The sequence below is a fragment of the Ischnura elegans genome, chromosome 6 (assembly GCF_921293095.1).
Source record: "Ischnura elegans chromosome 6, ioIscEleg1.1, whole genome shotgun sequence".
NCBI classification, from domain to species: Eukaryota; Metazoa; Arthropoda; class Insecta; order Odonata; family Coenagrionidae; genus Ischnura; species Ischnura elegans.
In genome coordinates this window covers 25,353,724-25,375,227 of record NC_060251.1, presented here as the reverse complement: position 1 = coordinate 25,375,227, position 21,504 = coordinate 25,353,724, and the positions used below count along the sequence as shown (strand labels likewise).

Genomic DNA, 21,504 nt, shown 5'->3' with positions numbered 1-21,504 from the left:
ATCGTTTTTAGACACGAGGGTTTTATATGGTGACTTAGGCTGGAAAAAGTGTAGAGAACTACGTTTATTGAGGTATGTCAATGTTATTGTTATGCGAGAGGAATATTTATGAGTTTTCATTTACAAATCGCCGACGTCAGTGCAGATATTTCATAAGGCACACAAGATTAGTATGTGTATAGAGACTCAAAAAGTTAATTTTTTCATTAAGGAGGAAATTCATTCATTTCATTCATTTGTAAAATTTGATGAATGGTGAATTCTTGTTTTAGATCTGGTGACAGGAATCATTTTTTATGTTGCAAAGGGGTGACTCCGGTGTTATTTTGAGATTTCATATTGTGCTAGGGATTTACGCCATCCTCAGCAACTAAATCTATTTCAAAATATTCTAAAAATACTTTATAAAAAACCGCTTTTAGTTTGATTTTTAATGAGAGAGTAGCCGAGTACAAATTGCGGCTGCAGTTTGAGAGCTATTCCAAGTATTTTCTCATCATGTGTACTGTACACTCCCTCGTGGAATGCATGCATTCTGCTTCGTTCCTCCTTTCGCCTCTTGCGATGACAATGCCTGGGAGAAAAGGCAGTCGTTCGCAAAAAACGGAGAAAAAAAATTCTCTTTCTTAGTCCAGAAATAATGATATACCGCTCGTGTTTCTCCTCAAGGGTGTTCAAATTGGTCTTTATCTGGGTCAAATGGAAGCGCGTATATACTCAGAGGAATCTCCAGAATGTTATTTTTTCATTTTTTTTTAAATAAATGGGACTACTTAACCTCCAGGCGACATAATAGGGTTTCAGGGGCTTTAGGAAAGATCCAAAATAGAATGGAAAGGACAACAGGTTTTGGCGTGAATTTGTAAATATTGAGAGAAAATATAATATAACAGTGGTTGTGTTACGGATACGCTAATTATGTTCTCTTTTGATTTTATGTGAGACTTTCGCAGTTATTAATTGCACAGTATAGAAATATCATTGCAATGCGACGGAAAATTATAGTTATAAAGTTATTTTAAGCATGAAATTTTATGCGGTAGAACTAACCTCTCAAGAAAAATTCGATATAAAGCTATAATTTTAGCAAGTAGTTTATTCATATGTAAAAGATAAAAAAATCATATGAAAAAGACAATAATGTACGCCAATGTATATGCAATGCTTCGGAAAGTTGATTTGATATTCTACGACGTAGGCATCCATGGCACAAATTGTATTTTTGAGTTGTTATTTCGTGAAAGTTGAGAACTGCACTATTTACTTTTTATGTGATTCTCAGCTAGCATACTGCTCAAGAAAAACTAACATTATCATAAAAATGTTATAAAACGAACATAGATGCGGATAATATTAGAATGCGATCTTTACATCGAACTAAACTTTTCAAAATTAGCTTCGGTGAGCTATCAATGTCTATATGTATAAAAGTGGATTTCTATTTGTCAGTGTTTCTATGGGTTCCCATACGGCTGCACGAATAGCGCACAAGGTAAATTCATAGACACATCTTCTGTTCCCAAACCCCTTAAGTTCTGCTTTCGGTTGCGTTAGACGCGTCCCTTGCGTCGTTATGTCATTAACGTTTGTTACGACTCGTCATGCAACTTTTGCGGTTTGACATCCTTCTGGGTAGGCACTCTTCTTGACACCCTAAAGAAAAATAAAAATCCTACCAAGTGACCTTGAATTCCAAATTCCAAGTTTCCACTCCTCAGGGTACTATCCTTTCCGTGCAACTCTGGGTGGCGTGGTGGTATTTAAGGTGGTGGTAATTAGCCTGCTCTTAACGAAAGGCGTCAAGGGGACCACGGCTTAACGTTCCATCCGACGGACGGAGTATTGTGCTTAAAATTTTCCTCCACACAACATTCAAGCTGGGTAGTATCTGAAAATTCTCTGCCACCGCCGGGATATGAACCCGACCCTACGGGGTGGGAAGCGAACTCTCCAACCCGATCCCCTTTAGTGGATTAAGTTTTTGTGGTAAATTAATACCATTTCTGCCATTATGCCCGACTGAAAATCGAATATTTGTTTTCATCTTATCGTTCTTGAAATGTCCTCCACACAACATTCAAGCAGAGATCGGACAATCTCTGAAAATTCTCTACCACCGCCGGGATTTGAACCCGAGCCCTTAGGGTGGGAAGCCAACTCTCTCGCCACCTTACCAACCCGATCCCCTCAGGTATTTTATAAACCACCTATGCAAACATTCGTATGCTTATTGTATTAAATCTATTCCCAGGCAGTGACATTATAAAGAAATATTTGTCGCATTCCAAGTGGATGTGTGGTATAATTGTGATTCCTACATTACATAAATATCAAAATTATAACATCTGCAAGAGGTGCAGTTTTTGTGACGTATATCCATGAAGCTACTGGAGCAGAAGGAAAATCTGGGCATAATCTCATGAAAGTCAGTGCATAGAGTTTGGACCACTCCACGTTATTTCTCACGGCTCATAATGCTCGCTCGAAATCTCCCCACTCCTCAGGAAAAGATCGCGACTCCGATTTTGGATCCAAGTGTCGTTATTTTCGTCATTCCTTTCGCACTCATCGTCCGGAACTCATAGTGCACTCAGCTCTGTCACTCTCTCATTGCGCAACCGAAGCCTTGGGCTCAGACCCGCTGCCAATTCTTTCGTGTACACAGGTGTGAGAGTTCATGCAAAGCACTGGTTGATGACGTGACGCGTGAGTGTGATTCCTCGTAGGAATTCGGTCGTGTTCGCCACAGCGGTAACACGAGTCTCGTGTCTCATGCCAACTGCATTCCAAGTCAATTGCATCGCAGGATTTTATTATAATGATAAAAGGAAAATTTCAAGAATTTTATTTAATTTATTAATTTGTAGATGTTTCCTGAATTTTTTTTTACTCCGAAAATATATGTGTTCGGGAAGAGTATCACGTTAGAGGTTTGCAATCTGGTGAATTGGGAAGTATTTTAATGGCTGTACTGCATTATAGTTATCACAGAAACTATGGACTATGTTACTTAATGATGAAAATCTGGCTACGTGGAGTGTAAAGGATTATCAGAAAGACTGAGCTCAAATCTATTTATTTATTTAAGGATTTGATCACATACAGCATTTCTGCCAATTTATAGTGACGCAGTGACAAACAACGAGAGAGTGGTTTTGGACAATGCGCTTATTGAACAAACTGTAAATTGGCAAAATAAGATGACACCTTTTCACAAATATTAACTTGAGTGGTGACCGGTGACAATTATTATAAAAGGAATTTAAACTGGTCGCCATTTAAGTTTGTTTTTTGGAATTTATTTTCTCGTTACATATTTTAAAACGGTAGAGGCATTTATTATTGAATTTATTACATAATTTAACCACAGGAGATGAATTACTGACCGTTTCTATGCAAATTTTTAGTGAAAATCATTGTCTCAAAAATTTCTGTTTTCCCCTCCTTGGACGTGCTACAGTGGATAATAAAAAGATGAAGAAAAGGTGCATATTAAATGGTAACTGTGAAGAAACTTAAAGTATAAATACGTCATATTATCTAAAGCAAAATGTAAGAAAATAAGAGTAATTATGCTTTTTCGGGTACCGTCAGAGTAAAATAAATTATCTCGAGCTGGGAAAATTATTTTTCGAGTATAAACTTTGGAACGACGAGAAAATAGTGTCCTTTATATAAATACCATGTCCCGGACCAACCCACCCCAGCATAATCCGACCCACCCACATCAAAATTTCGAGATTCATTAGCTCAGATTTTATATAATTGAAAAGGGCGAATATTGTATAAAATAATGTCATGTCGCGTAGCTGCTTGTTGATTGGATTGTCCGTTGTAATCTGCTATGGACGCCGATGTGAACGATGTTAGGATAAGTTCCATGTATACAATTGATTTAATTGTTATCTCAGCACTTTAGTCCGTGTTTAGGATTTTTTAGAATGTTAAATTAGTGAAAAATCCCACATTAGGTGAAAATTCGACAAAAATTGGCCATTCGATACGTGCAGACAGTTACTGAATTGGCTTCATCAGCCAGTGGAATAACTGGTTAAAATTCTTGGACTAACATTCCTCTTGAGTATCCGTTGAGGTTGTTGATCCTCGAGTTTCTCTGATCGGAAATCTATGAGGCTGAAGAGTTGGGTGTAACTCAGGGGAGTGAACGGGAGCCAGATGGAGAGGGTCGGCGAGGGAGGATTGATGTTGGCCGGCTAGGATGAAGGGATAAGCCGGGAGATTGATGAGGACCCGTGGGCGGCGGTACAGGGTGGAAGGAAGAGATTGGAAGGAAGATGGCCAGGAGAGCGTTGAGTGATGTTTCGTTTAAATGGCCGCCATTTCAGGTACGTCGTTCAAAGCATGTTCATTTGAATTTCCTCCCTTATTCTGGATCCATGAGCAGAATAGAGGACTTTTAGGACTTTTTAATGGACAAATTCAACAGATTCAGCTGTGATATAGTATGAATAAAGCATGTTGATTTTAAATTCCTCAGGCATTCTGCATCCATAAGCAGAATAGAGGATTTTTAGGACTGCAATACAAATAAATTCAACCGATTCAGATTTGATACAGTGGAAGTTAGACGTATTTAAATTGCATTTTCCACAGTTGCTTTAATGCTCACAGAGCCATCATCCGGTACAAGACTTGAAAATTTTCGGCTTGATTTTTTTTACGCAGTCTTACATCCAGGAATTATTGATTTTTCTTATATTTCGTCATAATATTGGAATCACTGGAAAAATTTCGTAACTTAGAAAGAAGAATTCGTTACTTCGTCTTTGTCTTAACATCTGGAGTACCCATATTTTCAGGATGCATTTTTGACTCTTTTAATCATCAGTTGTAAATTATACTACAAAGTTCCAAAAAAAGAGACTTTTGCTTCTTTGGACAGCGAGTAGTGCTTACTAGGCAACAGGAAGTACTTACTTGTTACTTAATGGCTACTGAGTAGGAAACATTGCGAGAAATTTAGGCTGATTTTGACGAGGAAAATAACGATGTGCTCTCCAGTATCTATGTAAATCTACAATAACCAAATGCTGATTCAGATCAATATTGGATATGGATCACATATTCAGGTAATTCGTTGGAACTCACTACGGGAGGTGGAGTTGATGTGAGTGGCGTCCGATTTTGAGCGTCGAAAGGAAGGCGAGTCGGTGAATAACCCAGTTTTTGTCGTCGGCGTCGGTTAGGGATTACGGTGGAGATGAAGCGAGCGTGGAAAGAACGCATAAATCTCAGTCGCGCTGATATATCTCCCGCGGAGGAATCCGGTGAGTCTCCCAACCCAACGCTCGCGACGGGGCGAAAATTAGCCCGGAACGTTCATCTCTATAGGCGGCCCCAATGTGTCCTGAATTCCGCCATCAGATGGCGACACTGAAACGAAGAAGGGCCTAACCAAGGGGACTGCATAGAGGAGACCCAATTCCATCCCCGTAGAAGACTGATTTCTGTTGCCACTTCGGTCGCATTTTAATCGGTTTCCAAAAATGTCCGCGGCGCAGTAATGAGCGCACTTTGAACCACTTTTTCCAATGTTTTGCATAATAATGTTTGTAATTGCGAGGAATAGCATTTAAAAGTTATGAATTTGATAATTAACGTCATCATGAATGTGAATTTTGGTAGACAACCCCAAGTATACCTTATTTTCCCGTGAAACTTGGATCAATCTGTCCGTCAGCTACGCGAGTGGTGACTGTGTAAACCCATTTAAATGCGCGGTGGATGACAACACATTTAGAGGCCGACTTCAGGATCCTCTTCTGTAATATTCGTGACCTAACAAACTCCATGGGACTTTGCCATACAATTGGTGGATGGAGTATGGTATAGTATTTGGAGGAGGTGAAAGGTTGCGAAAAATATGCTAGTAAAAATAAAAATGAATTCACTGTATGCCTTGAATAGCTATTCAAGGATATTTGATTAAACTCACCGATGTTCCGACTGGTCTGTAGTTATATATTGATAGCGATCGTTACAGTGATTAAATTTGGGTCGGTGTCATCAGAAATTCGTTTAACGTTGCTTGATTGATTAATTCTCATTCCTCGCTTTAATTTCTATCAAAATGATTGGCCAATTTGTTAGAGGTAAAAAAAGAGGACTTATAGACGAAAAAAAAATACGAAAAGGACAATTTGTCAGTTCATTATTTAGGAAAGAATGTAAAGACCTCTCCGATGAAGAGAGAATGACACAGGCAAGGTATTTGTGGGAGGCGAAAGGCAGCTAAAGATATTTGCGCCATGAGGGAAGGGTAGGTAAGGGAGAATCGAGAGAAACCCGGCGTCGGCATTAGCCTGCTCTTAAGGAAAGGCGCCAAGGCGACTACGGCTTGACGTCCCATCCGAAGTGTTGCACTCCTCCACACAACATTCAAACAGGGCAGTATATGAAAATTCTCTGCCACCTCCGGGATATGAACCGGAGCCTACGGGGTTGGAAACCAACAGTCCAACCCGATTCCCTCTAGTGGATGAAGTTTTGGTGGTAAATGAACACCATTTATGCTGTTATGCCCGACTGAAAATCGAATTTTTGTTTCCAACTTATGGTTATTTTTTCAAGACGATGTAATTCTATCCACGTCAGCAATTTCACTTACATAACGTGAAAACGCTCCATATGATAGGTTTATTCCTACTAGATAATGCCAGCCAGCTTGCGTATTTGACACGATTTGCCAAGATGTGAAAAGAGTGATGCAATTTAATTTTTTTTACCTCAGAACTGTCATTACACCATTTCCAAGGTCTTCCTACTCTACGTCTATCCTTCGGTATTTGAACAAAAACGAGATTTGATTTTTAGATTACTCTTCAATTGAGATTTAATTAAATTAAGTTTAGCTGGGACTTATTTTTACCTTTCAGTCGTTTGAGCTGCTCTGTAAGCGTCAAGTGAGGATTCTTCTTGTATTTAACAGAGGAGACGAAGGGTGCTTAAAGCCGTGTTGAACGGAAGAATATCACATAAGCGGGGGCTTGTGAGGAATAAATCAAAGTTTAATGATGTCATGACAGGAAATACTGGGAATTAAAGAGGAAATTTCAATTAGGGGTAGAGTAACTGGCGGAATGTTCCACAAATTAATTCGTATAAAGCTATCTTCACCGGAAAATATCATCAATATAAACAATCGCCTTCCAATTAATTTTTTAATGGCTGGGATTCTAAGGGTAAGTATTCTAAATTGCCTTTCGATAGTTTTAGCCGTAGTTTTTGCGTCAATAGGGTGGTTTCCTATTATTTTTTTATTGCCTAAATCGAAAGATTATTACTTCTGGAGTACGTATTTCACGCTTTTAGATTTTTAAATGACGATATCTATTTTTCGCTATTAAATGAAAAGTGAAAATTTTCAAGCGCGCGAAAACGCGACGGCTAAGTATGAATGCTGGGAAAGCGCCGTGTGACGTCATTCTAATTCCCGCTGTCGGCGTGTGAGGTGACCTTGGGGCGAGACTTTGAGCGTTGATACGATGCAGGCTGCTAACAGGTAGCAGAGTACCCTGCTAGCAGGTAGCGCTTGGCTTAAATAAGGATTATTAATACCTTATCAAACGAAGAAAACTTTCTGACCATGGGCAGTTTTCATATATGATTATTAAGAGATGTTTCCCTGAGCTCTGTGCCTCATGCATGCATTAGTAATCTCAGACGATGTAATTCTCCTGACTAGTCTTACAGAATCCAGGTCCCTGTGACGTCACGTGGAGTGGAATCGCATGAGCGCCAATCTGGCCTTTTTCAAATGAGGTTAAAATTGACCATTGCCATTCGTCTAAACTGGGATTTCTAAAACAAAATAATTTGTATATTATGAATACACTAATGGTGGGTAACGAATCGCAATCAATGCCTTTCGTTTTCTTTGATGAAGGAAACTACCCTATTCCGTGAGGACCACACGGATTGAGTTAACCGCACAAAAAAATCACTTGAGATACGCTGTTGCGCCGACGACATATCACAGAGGCGTGGGATAACATCTTTTGCCAAACAGTGGGAGAGAAGTGTAAGTGGTATGGAGGAGTCAAAGAGTGGGATGGGGCTGGTGGAATGAGGAAGCGAGTGTAAAATTGGTCCGTGTGACGCAGAGGACTGCTGGAAAACAGGGATCGTAGGAGGGGGAGAGGGAAGAATTTGGGGTTGGGTTGGTGACAAGTGAGGACTACTTGTTCCAATCCGTTTCGAAATAGTGAAAACAATATTATCTTTCTGCGCCACTCAAATTCAATTACATAGCCACTCAAACAATATTGATCATAGTCACAGCTGTGGTGCCCTTGATAATGATTGATAATTTAGTTCTATCTGTGAAGGCTGAAACCTTGGTCACCTCTGTGAGAGATGTTTGGCTATGGGGCTAATGGTAGAGGTAGAGTAGGAAGACACTATGATCGTTACTATAAGTTTTAGTTTTGATAAAGTGAAAAGAGTTTTCACCAAATCCAACCAAATACACTCTTATACCTCACCACTGAATAAAAGAGGCTACCGAAGAACGCAGAAAAACATTTTAAAGTTTCTTTGAAAATTCAAAACGGGAGTGAAAATGATTAAATACTCATTCTCAGCTTCAAATATTACAATACATTTCAATAGATAATTTATTCATGCGCCAGTTTGTGAGGGTTTTTTTTTCAAGTACGAGGATTCCGAAGTTAGGAATGCTTAGGAATGATTTAATTTTTTTCGTATCTTGTTTCAAGCACAATAAAAGATAAATACGTATCAAGTAATAAAGACAAATTCTTAAGTAAAAAACTTCCTAGTTGGTGCTAGGTTTTATGCTAAAATTTTATTCAGATAATTTTTCGAAGCTTGCAAATCGTTACGAACCGTTCGTTTTGCTGCTTACATCAACGTTTCATCGCTCTTAGCCTTTATTTTAAGAATCTGGAATCATGCTAGAGACTTTGAAAACGTTTCAAGAAAGTTCTCGAGGGATTATGGATAATATCCCAGGACTGCGGAAATAAGCAAGGTCGCCCAGGACGTAGCTTCGCCATCCAAGGCACATGTTGATGTGATCTCTAGAGAATTGAGTTGGAACACGGTTTGACGGCGACTGTAAATAAAATTTTGAAACGGTTTCAAAGCTGCTCTCGGAAAAAGTCAAGGTGACGGAGTGATTTTTTTCCCAGACTCGAATATTTCTCCATGAAAAATTGGTATTCTCCTCATTCCACGATTCTTCCTCATCTTGGCTGTCGATAATTCCGGCACCTTTCTGTTCAGGACAAAAGGGAGGAAAGAAATTAACTCTGATGAAGGTCAACTCCATATTTTTGGCTCCCATGACGGATCCAAGCGACTGAACGAAGCGTACAGTATTCTCAGGTGATCAATGATGCAGTAGACGAGTCGTGGATGACTTTAGCGGCGCAGCTGTCGGAGCTTTTTGTTCCAAGAATAGTCCCAAGGTACCTACTTGTTTCCTGCACTTCCTAGATCGCATAGCTCTCCTCAAATCTGAATATCGCGTGAGTTGATACGTTACACTCGAATATAAGACCTTTTTCCCTTGAGTGCTACGCCTGCGTTCGACGAATTTTCGAACCAGAATGCCTTCTATTGTAGAACTCTTATTTTTACGTGACTGTCCGAAAATAAAACTGGAAACACTCGAGAGCGTTAGAGAGGAAAGGATAATGGGTTGGCGAGGAATGAGAAGGAAGAGGGCATGTTTCACGCATAGAATGGATAATGGAATTAGGTAATAAGCCTTAAGGTGAACTGAAGATGGGGTATAGATCAGAGTTATTTTTAAAATCTTTCATGAAACCCCAACTAACCGGTCTATTACTTGTACTCAAAGAAAGTTATGCTTGCTGGGCTTCATAGGTCATATGTACGTTCCTTTCTTTTCATCTCTCTCTCTCTGCATAAATTCAAATGAATGAATTATAATTTATCTTGCTACAATTAAGTTAAGGATATAAGCTATCCTTCATCGAAAAGTTACTTCCGGTCCTTATCGGAAGTAGCGCTTTGTAATTTCGTATCCTTGTTAGTTTGTTTCAGTCAGCACGATTGTGAGTGCATGGTGGTATAATTCACGGGGTGATTCAGGTTAGGAACTTATTGAGTGGCTACCCAAACACCTTAATTAATGCGAGCGTCGTAGAAAATTTATTGTCTTAACTTCACTTCCCGTAAGAGAATGGCAGTCGATGTCTTTGTCTTATTAAAATACGTATCGTATGTGATTCAGCTTAGTAAAACCACTTGTCTGTTTCCACTCACTTTTATTTAAACCGACCATGGTTTCGGCAATTTGTGCCATTATCACTTACCTTGTATTATACATAACCTTGATAATGGCAGCAGTTGCCGAAACCATGGTTGGTTTAAATAAAAGTGTGTGGAAACAGACTAGTGGTTTTACCAAACTGAATATCAAAGATTTCCACCGTATCACGCCGGACACTGTATCTTTTATCGTATGTAACTTTTAACATTATCCTATTGGTATAAAGAGATTAGGATAAGATCTAGTCCAACCTGCTGCCTATGCGTTATAGCCTTGATTTATATCGTACGTATGATACGGAGTAAAATTTTTCATCAACGTCTTTCTTATTTTCAATATGAATTAGTTGGTAGAAATACTCTTTTATGTATATTTTATGTCTTGAAATATTTACATTCATTTTTGAAATTGAGGAAGAAAATTTCTTCATACTATGTACGAGGTAGTACATTAATCACAGAAGAATTGTAACTATTGGTAATCTCTTCATTAAAGTATGTTTTGAAGGAGTGCTTCTGTGAATTTTTCTCAGGTACAAGTCCTAGTTGTGACAATATTTTTCATGTGCCGGGGTCCTGACAGTCTTTATCCCAATAAATCTATCTTAGCCTAACTTTATCGGAGAGGTCATAAATAATGAACGTACAAATTGTCTTTTTCTTACTTCTTTTTCGTCTACCGGTTTTCTTTTTAATCTTTTGTCCCATCACTTTAAAAGATATTAAAGCGAGGAATAAAATTAATTAATCAAGTAATTTATCAAGAGTATTTAATGACACCGACCCAAGTTTAATCTGTGTTACGGTCACCATCTAGATATATCTACAGAACAGAGGAAACCTCTCTTTGTTTAGTCATATATCCTTGATTAGCTATTCGTTGTATTAATTTTTGTTTCTAGTTAACATATAATTCACCATCATTTGCCTGATTCCATCGCGTACGTCGCGGTTAAAAAGAGCCATCATTAAATGAATCGCTTTAAAATATAGAGGCAATAACTTTAAGTAAAATAAAAGGAGAAAACATGAAGGAAATTAAAGAGATCTAAGAAATGTGTAGCCCTCGCGAAATTTCAGGGAAAGGTTGTCAACTGCGAGAGAAAGCCAATTCTTCGAGAAACTTGAGGCGAGAAATGACCATCAGTTACGAGCGCTGTATATACTTAAGTATTTCCTGAGTGCCGTCTTCTTTTCTGAACGGGTCTTTGTCGGCAAAGGAACCCGCGCAAGGGAATGGTCGTAAGAGAACGGGGTGGAAAGTGGAGGGGTCCCATCAACTCTTCTAACACGACGGGTAGCAGGGGAATTGGGAAGGCGGAGATTGTTTCGCGGAGCAACAGTGACAAATGAACGCGATGAGGCGTTGTGCCATGGAAACATTCTATTCTAAATACTTCTGGTGCTTTTTGTACCGTGAGGTCACTTGGCTCTTCCTTGCTATTGAAGCTGTATGTTGTCGGCAGTCTTTTCCACGTGATTCAAACTCATTTTAAACAGATTTTAAACAGAGCTTTCGTGATGATGTGTTGAATGGATTTCGGCGATCACATTTAGCTCGAAAATACGTGGATTGCGATTTGACTCTTTGCCAAACTGCCTTTATTCCTATCAGGCAGCGATAAACTAGAAAAAAAACACATTTATGTAGATCTTTAAGTTCTATTTGTAAACAAATGTGAGCAATGTCATTTTTGATGTATATTGAACAAATTATGGAAAACATAATGGAGTATCAATATTGCAAGAATTATTAAGAACCTTTTGTTAGTTTTCTTTATAAATTTTGGCGTATCAGTGGCAATGCGAAGGGAAAAATCATTCAAATCATGACGTTACATATCTATCACTTTTCCCCATATGAAATTATCATATCGCATAAGGCTCATATTCGTTGAACGCTCTTGTTGGTTACGTGATAGCTTTACTTTGGCCGTTTTTCGTTTACGGAGTAAAAATTTCCTATTGACATATTTTTACTATGAAATATGCTCGTTTGATGGAACATTCCACTGACATGGAATCTTAGTCTTCAGGAAAGCACATTAAATTTTCATTCTCTACCGCGAAAACCCCTGGATTTTCTTGAATTCACAGTTAGACATTGATTTTTATTCAGGGTCAGTTCATGCTACCTTACCCTGGTAAGCAATACTCAATGGTTACAGGTTAAACCAGTGATATAATTGCTTTCATTGCATTCAGCTCTTTCCTGAAAAAGTAGACCAACGGTTTCGAGTTATGGTGCTCTGCTAGCAATGAAAATAGATGCACATTCTCAATCATCATCTCCTTTTAAAGCCTATTCATCTCGCGCTATGGCTTCAGAGTCGATCTTACTGCAACATTTGTATCACCCTGAATATTTCTTAATTTTTTTGCAGGGTTGCTTGCTACATTAAGTGATCTTACAATAAATAAAGTTTATGAGCAAGATGTCCCCTTAGGGTAAAATATTTATATTAGCTGTGAATTTTTACAGAAGTTAGGGCCTTCAGTTGACTTATTAGGATGCTCGGAAAAAAATTTTATGAGGAAATTTATTACGATTTCTCCAGCATAAAGTTGTTTTTTTTCTAGTTTACCGGTCGTCTATAATTTCTTATTAAGGTTCGGGTTTCCAGTATATGCTCCCTGGGAGATATGGCCGTATTAAGATTTGCAACCACAAGTTATCTCAAAATGAGGAGATCAATAAAAAAATATCAGCACCCACACACGTTGTGGAAAACTCAAAACGTGGAAAAAACACACAAAGAACACAAGCAGTACACCAGTGCAGTTTTTGTCGGTCGAATTTCGTTGCAAAACATTTGACACATCAGAAAGCACACCACATAACCATCCAAGTGAACACAACACTTAGGTACACCACTGCAGTTAGTCGAGGTCGTTTTATGTGAAAACATGAATTTATGTTTTTTTGGATGTGATAAAACAGAACATGGAACGGAGGCTGAGCACTGAAAATTTTACGCGAAAGCAAAGTGTTCCATCATGGTGATCCCAGTAAAGTGAGGACCCCAGGACCGTATTTACTGATGGCGTTGAAATCACTCGATTTTTAAGAGCCTACTTCATAACTTACATGTTGTTTCTTTGCTCACCTCTGCTCATTTTTAGTGAGTCTCCAAATGTATTAATGATGATCAAGAAAAAAAGCTTTTCCTTTTACGATGGGAAATTTAAAAAATGTATAGCCTGGCGAGTGAACAAAAAGCGATGACGAATGGTCAGTATGGTAAGAATATTCACCCATACTTTTATAATAAAGCCTGGTTTATTAATCTAAGTGATTGCATAAGTTTCTCCCGATATACCACGCCGAAGAAATGCCCATAAATCATTTGAGTGATAAGGGGGATTAAAAGGTTGATGCGTGGCGAGGGATCACATATGGGCGGTGGTTGATAGTATAACATATTAAATATGGTATTACATAGGTGTACAGAAATTTCCTTACAGCCATGAATTTATAAGCGAATATTTTACTTCAAATATCAACTGATCAGTTGCTATTCCAAATCAATTATAATAATATTTCTCGTCTTAAGTATTTTCTTAAATGATAATAATAATTGTTGGTGAATCATTTTTATTTTTGCCATTTCCCCGAAGGGTAGGTTGTACTAAATCGGTTAAGTATTTAAAAAATCTGCGTCGGCAATAACTAGTACAACTTGACTCATTCATCAAATTCCACCCCTGAATATCTTTTACTCATCAAAACCAAAGAGATGGTAATTCGATGTATTATATGAGATGAAATATTTTTCATAACTCGATCAATTCTTGAGAAAGATTCCTGAGGGTGAGATTTCAGTGAAAGATGCCAGCAAACCTTACAACGCGGCCGCGGATTGGTCACAAAATGGCCTAAAATTAATCACGTGATTTGGGGGTGTTCCTTAAACCCTCATCTGCTCCCATCAGATCTCGGGAGAAATCCAGGCAGATGATGTCCTGGACTTCCGTCCACCTGCTTGTATGGCATTTCTCCGCGTTCACTGAAGCAGCAAAATTCCTTGAGGAGATTGGACCACCCTGCTTTTTCTCGCGCATCTGATATCTTCGGAATTTTATGGGTTTGGAATCACCAAGCGAACACTTGCTGTATTTGTCTCCACCAATCTACTTCGAATGAGGAAAATGCAGCGAAGCCCTTGATATCAAATTTCAAAGGAATGTATTTAGTGGTAATGGAAATGATGCTCAAATACTTCAGCTGAAATTTATTTTTTTCTCTATTTATGACCAGTTACTATGGATACCACAGGTTCATTACCGTAGCTTCCAGCTGGCTTAATTCTCCCTGCATTATAAAAAATAATATTAAATGATTTGGAATTAGTTGGTTGGATTTTATAGATTACGAGTAATATTATTGAAGATATTTTTATTTGATTGAACATCACCTGATGATGCTGAAAAGCGAAACCGGTCGTATTAATAAATGTAAAATTGTGGAAATTGCTCCTGCTTTTTCATTTTCATTATGTCACGTTTCCACTCCATCTCGCCTGAAACCTCAGACTATATTTTTATTTAGCCCACAATAATGGTAGGATAGTTTCCATAGCATTTTTGCATCATATGAAAGTTGGCCATAATTTGCCTCCAGAATTTAGTCCTACGTAATTCAATTGAGTATACCTTAAACGGTAAACGGTAAAATTAACGTGATGAACTTGGTCAACTTTAATCACTGGCCGGAAACATTTATGTCAACATTATCTGTTACTACTATCACTTAAAGAATTATCGATAAGAGTTATATTTTCGAAGAATTGCCGTGGACAGAGTGAAAGCCTTTAAATCTAGCGACACTTAGTATGCACATGGTATTGGCAAGAGAAAATATTATCGTTTTTTTAAAGAACTCTTTTCTTTAATTCATATGTAACATGTTATAATAGCCCAAGGTTCTTATAATAGCCATTGCCTCATGTTCATGGCTTAAGCCAGTTATTTTGTTTATCTCATGCTACATTTGTAGAATGTAAACCTCGTAACGATTGTTATCTCGTAAAGAACTGTTGCATTCATGGTTGTGCACTTAAGCGATGATCTCATGTCCTTGCGTGTTTAATATTTAATATAAGCGTATTCAATATTTATTTTGGAATAATAATATTAGCGAACCTCTCAAAACTATGATAGGTTAATTTAATATGAATTTAATTTGATTTTAACCCCTAAATGCCATCCTTAGCATCAGAAATTTATTTACATTTCTTTTTAGTTTTTTATGTCTTTAACTTCTTGATAGAATTGACTGTAGTTGTAATGCTATTTCAGTATATGCCACAGCTTCCTGTTATTTACGTGTTAGTTGCACGCCTTGGGCTTCGCTGCAATTTGTTTTTCACGTTCAATTTCGTGAAGCCAGGTTTGACTTGCTTATGTAGATTTCGCGTTAGTGCCCGCAGAAAATTCAAATCGACATCCACACAATAGAAATGTCTGTTTCGCGCGTTATGTACACGCGTGTGCGGGACGATATCATGTAAATCGACCAACTGCGTTACCTTGGTTACTGGTGAAAAATTTCGGCGATTGGATAATGTGGTTAGCTTTGGGCGGCCATTCGACCCTCCCGGGCATCAACCTTCTTTGGCCCTCTACTCTCGCCTTCGCCGGGGCGGGGAGCCTTGGGGGCCCAACGGCCCCCGCCGGCCCCCCCCACCGAGACAACACCCCTCGACGCTCACCTGGCCCCTGCCACGTCTGTTCCTCCGCCTCCAACATCTTGAGCACCTCGGACTTAGCCAAGTTGGGGGCTGCCAGGTAACGGAAGTCGATCCTGCGAAAGATAGATGATACATATTAGGGAGTATTTGAAAATACAATCATACTTAAGGCAATTGAGATACAATTGAGATTCTTGGAAAGCTTGAAGATACAAGCATGGAGTAAGATGAATAGATGAAGCAGAGAACTCTTTGATAAAAGTTGCGCCACTAGACGAAAGTTGTTATTTTCATTAAGGCCTTTAAATCTAGCGATATTTAGCATGCAAATAATATTGGAAAGAGAAAATATTATCGTTTTTAAGAACGCTTTTCTTTAACTCATATGTATCATTCATAAAATCATTCATTCATATGCATTTGGCATATTCATGAAAAGTACTTAATAAGTATATCTTATAATTTACCTCATCGACTGGCGACTGAGTGATAGACTTTCCACTATTTGGGAAAGGCTACTTAAAGATGTTTTACGTATTATTTTTTAGGATTAAGGACAAAATTAATGAGACGATTAGGCACATGATTCCAGATGAGGCTTCACTTCACGCAGATGGTGGAGAAAGATCTGGTGCATTCCTGGTGAATCAACGGAATAAAGTTTTACGGGGTTTCCCACCCTGATTGAAGCCCGTCAAAACTTTATCTACATAATTCTCGAAGGCTTTTTTGGTTAGGGTAGATTTCTCCACGGACTAAGTCACACATGTGCAAATTCCACACATTTATGGAAAGGGGTTGGGTCAGTTAATTTTATCTGGGCTATCTCACGCTGAGAGAATTTTGGCTCGGGTGTCGATGGGTATCGCTTAGTTTTAAAACTGAGATTCGTAGATGAGAGGTTAAACCCACTAGTCCCTACATATGATTATAATCCTAAAAAATATGTTGATTAATTTTATATGCAAATCATCCATTTACTCTTTGTTTATAGTGCTCTAATTTCATTTGATAAGCCTTTGATATTAAAAAAAAATATTAAAATGTTTGTTATACCCTCCAAATTAGAAAAACGATGCAAAAAAAACCGTTTATTCATTACCTCTACATAAAAATTAAAGAGCCAAATATAAAATACGAAATTTGACTTTTATGTGCATGAGTAAAGCAGTTATAAGAGGTGAGACTTTTATGTATAAATATGAGGCTTCATTTAGAATTTTCACACCCTTTTATCGATCTTTATATAAAAATTACTTTTTTTTCTACCGTTTGACAAATTTCTTTATTCAAATATGAATATTATCACATTTTTTCGTTGAGAGTTGAGTTAACGAAAATGTCCTCGTAGTTATGCTTTTTCTGACGATTGCAACTTCCTACTGCTGGAAATATTTATTTTAAAATAGTGTAAAATATCAGCCATTGCCTATTTTTATCGATTAACTTTTGAAAAATTTATTTTTTCAATGTGACGGAATTATGATTTATTTTGAAGCTTCGCCAAAATCGAAATTTAAACATAAATTCATGTCTTTGGAAGATTAATGACTGTATCTTGGCGATGATGACGTATCAATTTGTGTAGTTTTTGGCAAAGATGTATGGGAAAAGTCAAAAATACGTCAATTTGTGTCCACGTGACCCAATTTTCAGTAGCTTATCTTTTGTCCTAGACGATGTGGGGGAGGAAAACCCTTTCTGTGTGGTTTTTCAATTAACTACCAGCAAGGATAGATGGAAAGGAAACTACTCCTCCGCTGTCCAGGCCAAAATGATTTGACAGGTTATTATGATTAACGGAAAGTGCGTCACATTTACCTTCGATCTCCTCTCTCAAAGGGACCGGGATGGATATTTTTTGGAACGTGAAAACTTTGACAGCGGCGAAGTGTTGGGTCTCGGATTGCCACTCCGAAATTTTCTTCTTGGAAATTACCCAGGGATCCCACAAATACCGGGGGCAAAATTTGCGACGCAGTTTCGGGTGGCAACAATAATCTGGGAGCGAAAATAGACCGCAAAAGAATTCCGCGGAGCACATTCCGCTTTTGAACCTTCGAGAAAAGAGCATTCCAGATATTCTGTATCCAACAAAGACATCAAAAGCGTAAAGTGAACAATTCAAGTAGAAATTTCAGGAAAAGATAACACTTTATTTAAAGCGAGATATCATTTATATTAACTAGTTTAACGTAATACATTGAAAATGGGCTGTCTGGAATTAAGGAAACTCTCTTTTCCCGTTAATCTTGCTGTAAAACTTGAAATAATGATAAAGATGTTACAGAAGAGGCTAAATTGCTCCTTATTAATGTGGATAAGATAAAATATAGTTTTTGGTACGCTATTGATCATTAAAATATTTCATTAAGTTATTGAAGAATACACGGTTTTTACTAAAATACGTCTTAATTGGAGAACTTCAACAATGGTTTGCCACGAGTTCTTATAAATTGGAAACCAATATTATTGAATTTTGGAATTTCGTTCATTGAAAAAAGTAGTGCTAATTTCATGGTTAAATATATAAGGTTGTGGAATAGAACTGTGTTTTTTATTTAACCATGAATATCTCATCGTTCCACCAAGTAACGCCTAAATCTGTTGATTATATTAGTGCTAATTTTTTTAATTTCTATAAAATAGCAAGCTTTTATAACGATAAATAAAATACTAAGCTTTTCATCCATTCAATTTTATACGTTTATTTCTCAATATATATTTTCCATTGCATAAAAATTTCATATTAGTGGGCGTTTAAGAATTGCTTTATCTTTATCTTTTGTTTCTTCGGCACCAGTCGAAGCTCTGGAAGCACTTTCTTTCTTGAACGGGGCTTAGATATTCCTATTCAGATTTTCAATTGAGGGAATATTCCTCATAAGTTAAGAAACATTTTATTTAAGTTATCTAAAGAATTTTTTTTTAATCCACAATATTGAATTTATATACATTAATATAAAATATTTTGCCTTTCGCTTCAATGGTATGTTAAGGTTCTATTTCAATCGCGTTAGCGTCGGTGAAATAAGTTTGATCTCATCCTGTTGCTTTGTTATGACGCAATTAAGTCAAATCTAGTTGTCAGAGAATACCAGTTCTTTTTCAACGGCCAAAATTTAGTTTTCAATTTAGATCATACTCCAAAAAGGAGTTTTACTGCATAACGTCTACATCGGAAAAGTGTCAGAATATTGTCAAACCAATAAAGCAACTTGGAAACGTCTTAAATATTCTTCCTACACGGGCCTCGGAGACATTATTGAGTCTCATTTTGCATAAGGAATTACCAAAATGTCAGCGCCTGCAAGATCTTTAGTGGTAGATTAAGTAAATTAATCGAAGGACTTTTAGCGTAAATATTTCGGTGAAGCATTGCGGATGACTTTAATTGTTTACATTTTTATGATTGCTCGGTAAAACAAAGATTGTGGAGTTGGGGTTTTCAGAGGATCTTAAAATTTGGAATTAAAAAATATCTGATAACCTTTTTAAATATATGAAAAATATTAAGTACCCAAGGACAACTTGAGTACAAACACTACCTTATGTTTTAAGTGACGTTCTCCACTCATTTATTTCCTGGGGTTATTGCAATTATTATCAACCTCCGAAAATTCTGGGTCCAAAATGCGCCATTAAGATGGTCTCATGTTGCAGTTTCGCCGAAGCAGTTTTTCTCCGAATTTTTTAAAATGTTGTTTTTTGTTGTTGTTGCCAGATATCATAAAATATAGCTCTGGAAACATAACTAATATAGGAGAGCGGCAACGATAATGCAGCGTGAACGAAAATGAATTCATTGAAGTGATCGGTATGTTGAAATTTGGGGAAAGATGATTTTTGGCATGGTAACAATCTATGTTCCGATTATGGAATAATTGGCATCATGTGTTTGGTTTTTCTTCTTTTGATGAAATTTCATATGAGGAAAGAGGTACCCATAGCAAAGGCCTTGAGTGGAAGCTCTTTGGCGGTGTGAAGGTAAGAGTAATTATTGGGATGTTTATGCTGACATTTTGGTTAATTATGTGTTTTGGTGTACAACCAATAGTTTTTCGTGTACGATAAAATTATAAAAGGATAACCAGGTGAGGATTTGGTCAATATTTACTTCTACCCGAAGTTAAGTTAACGGATTTGGCTCATCCCTTCGTTAGTTGATTAAGTTTCCCTCTAGTGAAAGGACGCTGTAACAGTCCATATGGGAGTGTCTGCTTGAGAGGTCTTCTCAACCCTCGGCCCCATTTAGTCGCCTCCTCGTGTGCTTCGCCCTTATTACGTCACGGGCGAAACAAATGAGCTGCTTCTCTTGGCTGGTCACCATGGGGTGACGACAGGTTGTCATCGCTCAACCCCCTAGACTATTAATAGCACCGCATTCTCTTTTTACCTGAACTCTTAAGGATTCTTCTCTCAGGTGAAAGCGATTTTCAGGGCATCCTCGGAACGTGAACCTATTCTTAACGTTTTCGAATTTACATCTACATAACATTATGAGAATGTACGTGCGAAAAAAGTCAGAAAAGAAGCTAGCCTCACTCACCGCCGTGACAAGAATAACAAGTGTATGACAAGTGTATGACAAGTATAAAAAGTAGCGATAAGTATCATGAAAATTACCTCATGAAATATGAATTAATGTAGCGAATATAGATTATTCTTTTTAAGGTGGCGCGTGATGATCAACTTAAATTTAGGTTAATTAATTTGAAACGATGACAATCCCTCATATTTTAAATTTAAAGTAAATTTAAAATTAACAATATCAGATGACTAGGGAGCGGAAATATACCTCTTAAACGCAGGGCGTAAAAATTTGAGACACCGCGTTGGTGCTTTATATTTTCTTTATTATCCTATTTCCTTTATTACCCTCCTTTACCATCTTCCCTTTATCTTGTACCCCCCCTTATTTCGGGGGGGAGGTTGCAAGATATTTCTTTCTGTTTTCGATCAATAAAAAAATTATTTTAGCTACACAATTACGTTGTATCACCTCTTGTTCTATTGTATGGCCACATTTTTTGCCTTTTCATACCGGGTTTACTCCATACTCTAGGTAATAAAGATTAAAAAAAAGATGCCATAAGATGGAATGCTCAGATTTACACAGAACAGCAAGTAACAGCAACGTTTTGTGAGGTCATTAAAATGATCCAATATTACTCTGAACTCCTTTGCCTTATTTAAAAAGGGTGCTCTCAGGCTCACTTATCCACAGCTTGAATTCTACCCCAAATTATCGTAGTAATTTTTATTTTTTTTTCCATACAATGCCTTTTTGTATCCATTATTATTTACATGTGTTTTTTGCTTTTTCATAAATTCATCTAGTTAAAAAACACATGAATATGTAAAATTACTCGCACTATCAAATGCATTCATTATCTTACCGACTTCTGCCCGATATCCGTCTCGAAAAGGTACGAAATAAGTCAATTCCAGAACTATCCTCTATTTTTATCCACAGAGCTTGGAATGTATCAATAAATATTATATGCGCAATATTGGTTATTATTTCTAGAAG

General features: G+C 37.4%; 1 protein-coding gene across 1 annotated transcript in view; it reads right to left on the bottom strand.

Annotated features, from left to right (window-relative positions):
• The window catches only part of LOC124160203 (cell division protein ZipA-like), a 182,582-nt gene that overhangs the window by 24,459 nt on the left and 136,619 nt on the right, over window positions 1-21,504 (bottom strand). Inside the window, exon 3 of the mRNA XM_046535991.1 lies at window positions 15,993-16,084. Within this exon, the coding sequence (XP_046391947.1) occupies window positions 15,993-16,084 (92 nt within the window). The remainder of the gene's footprint in view (window positions 1-15,992; window positions 16,085-21,504) is intronic.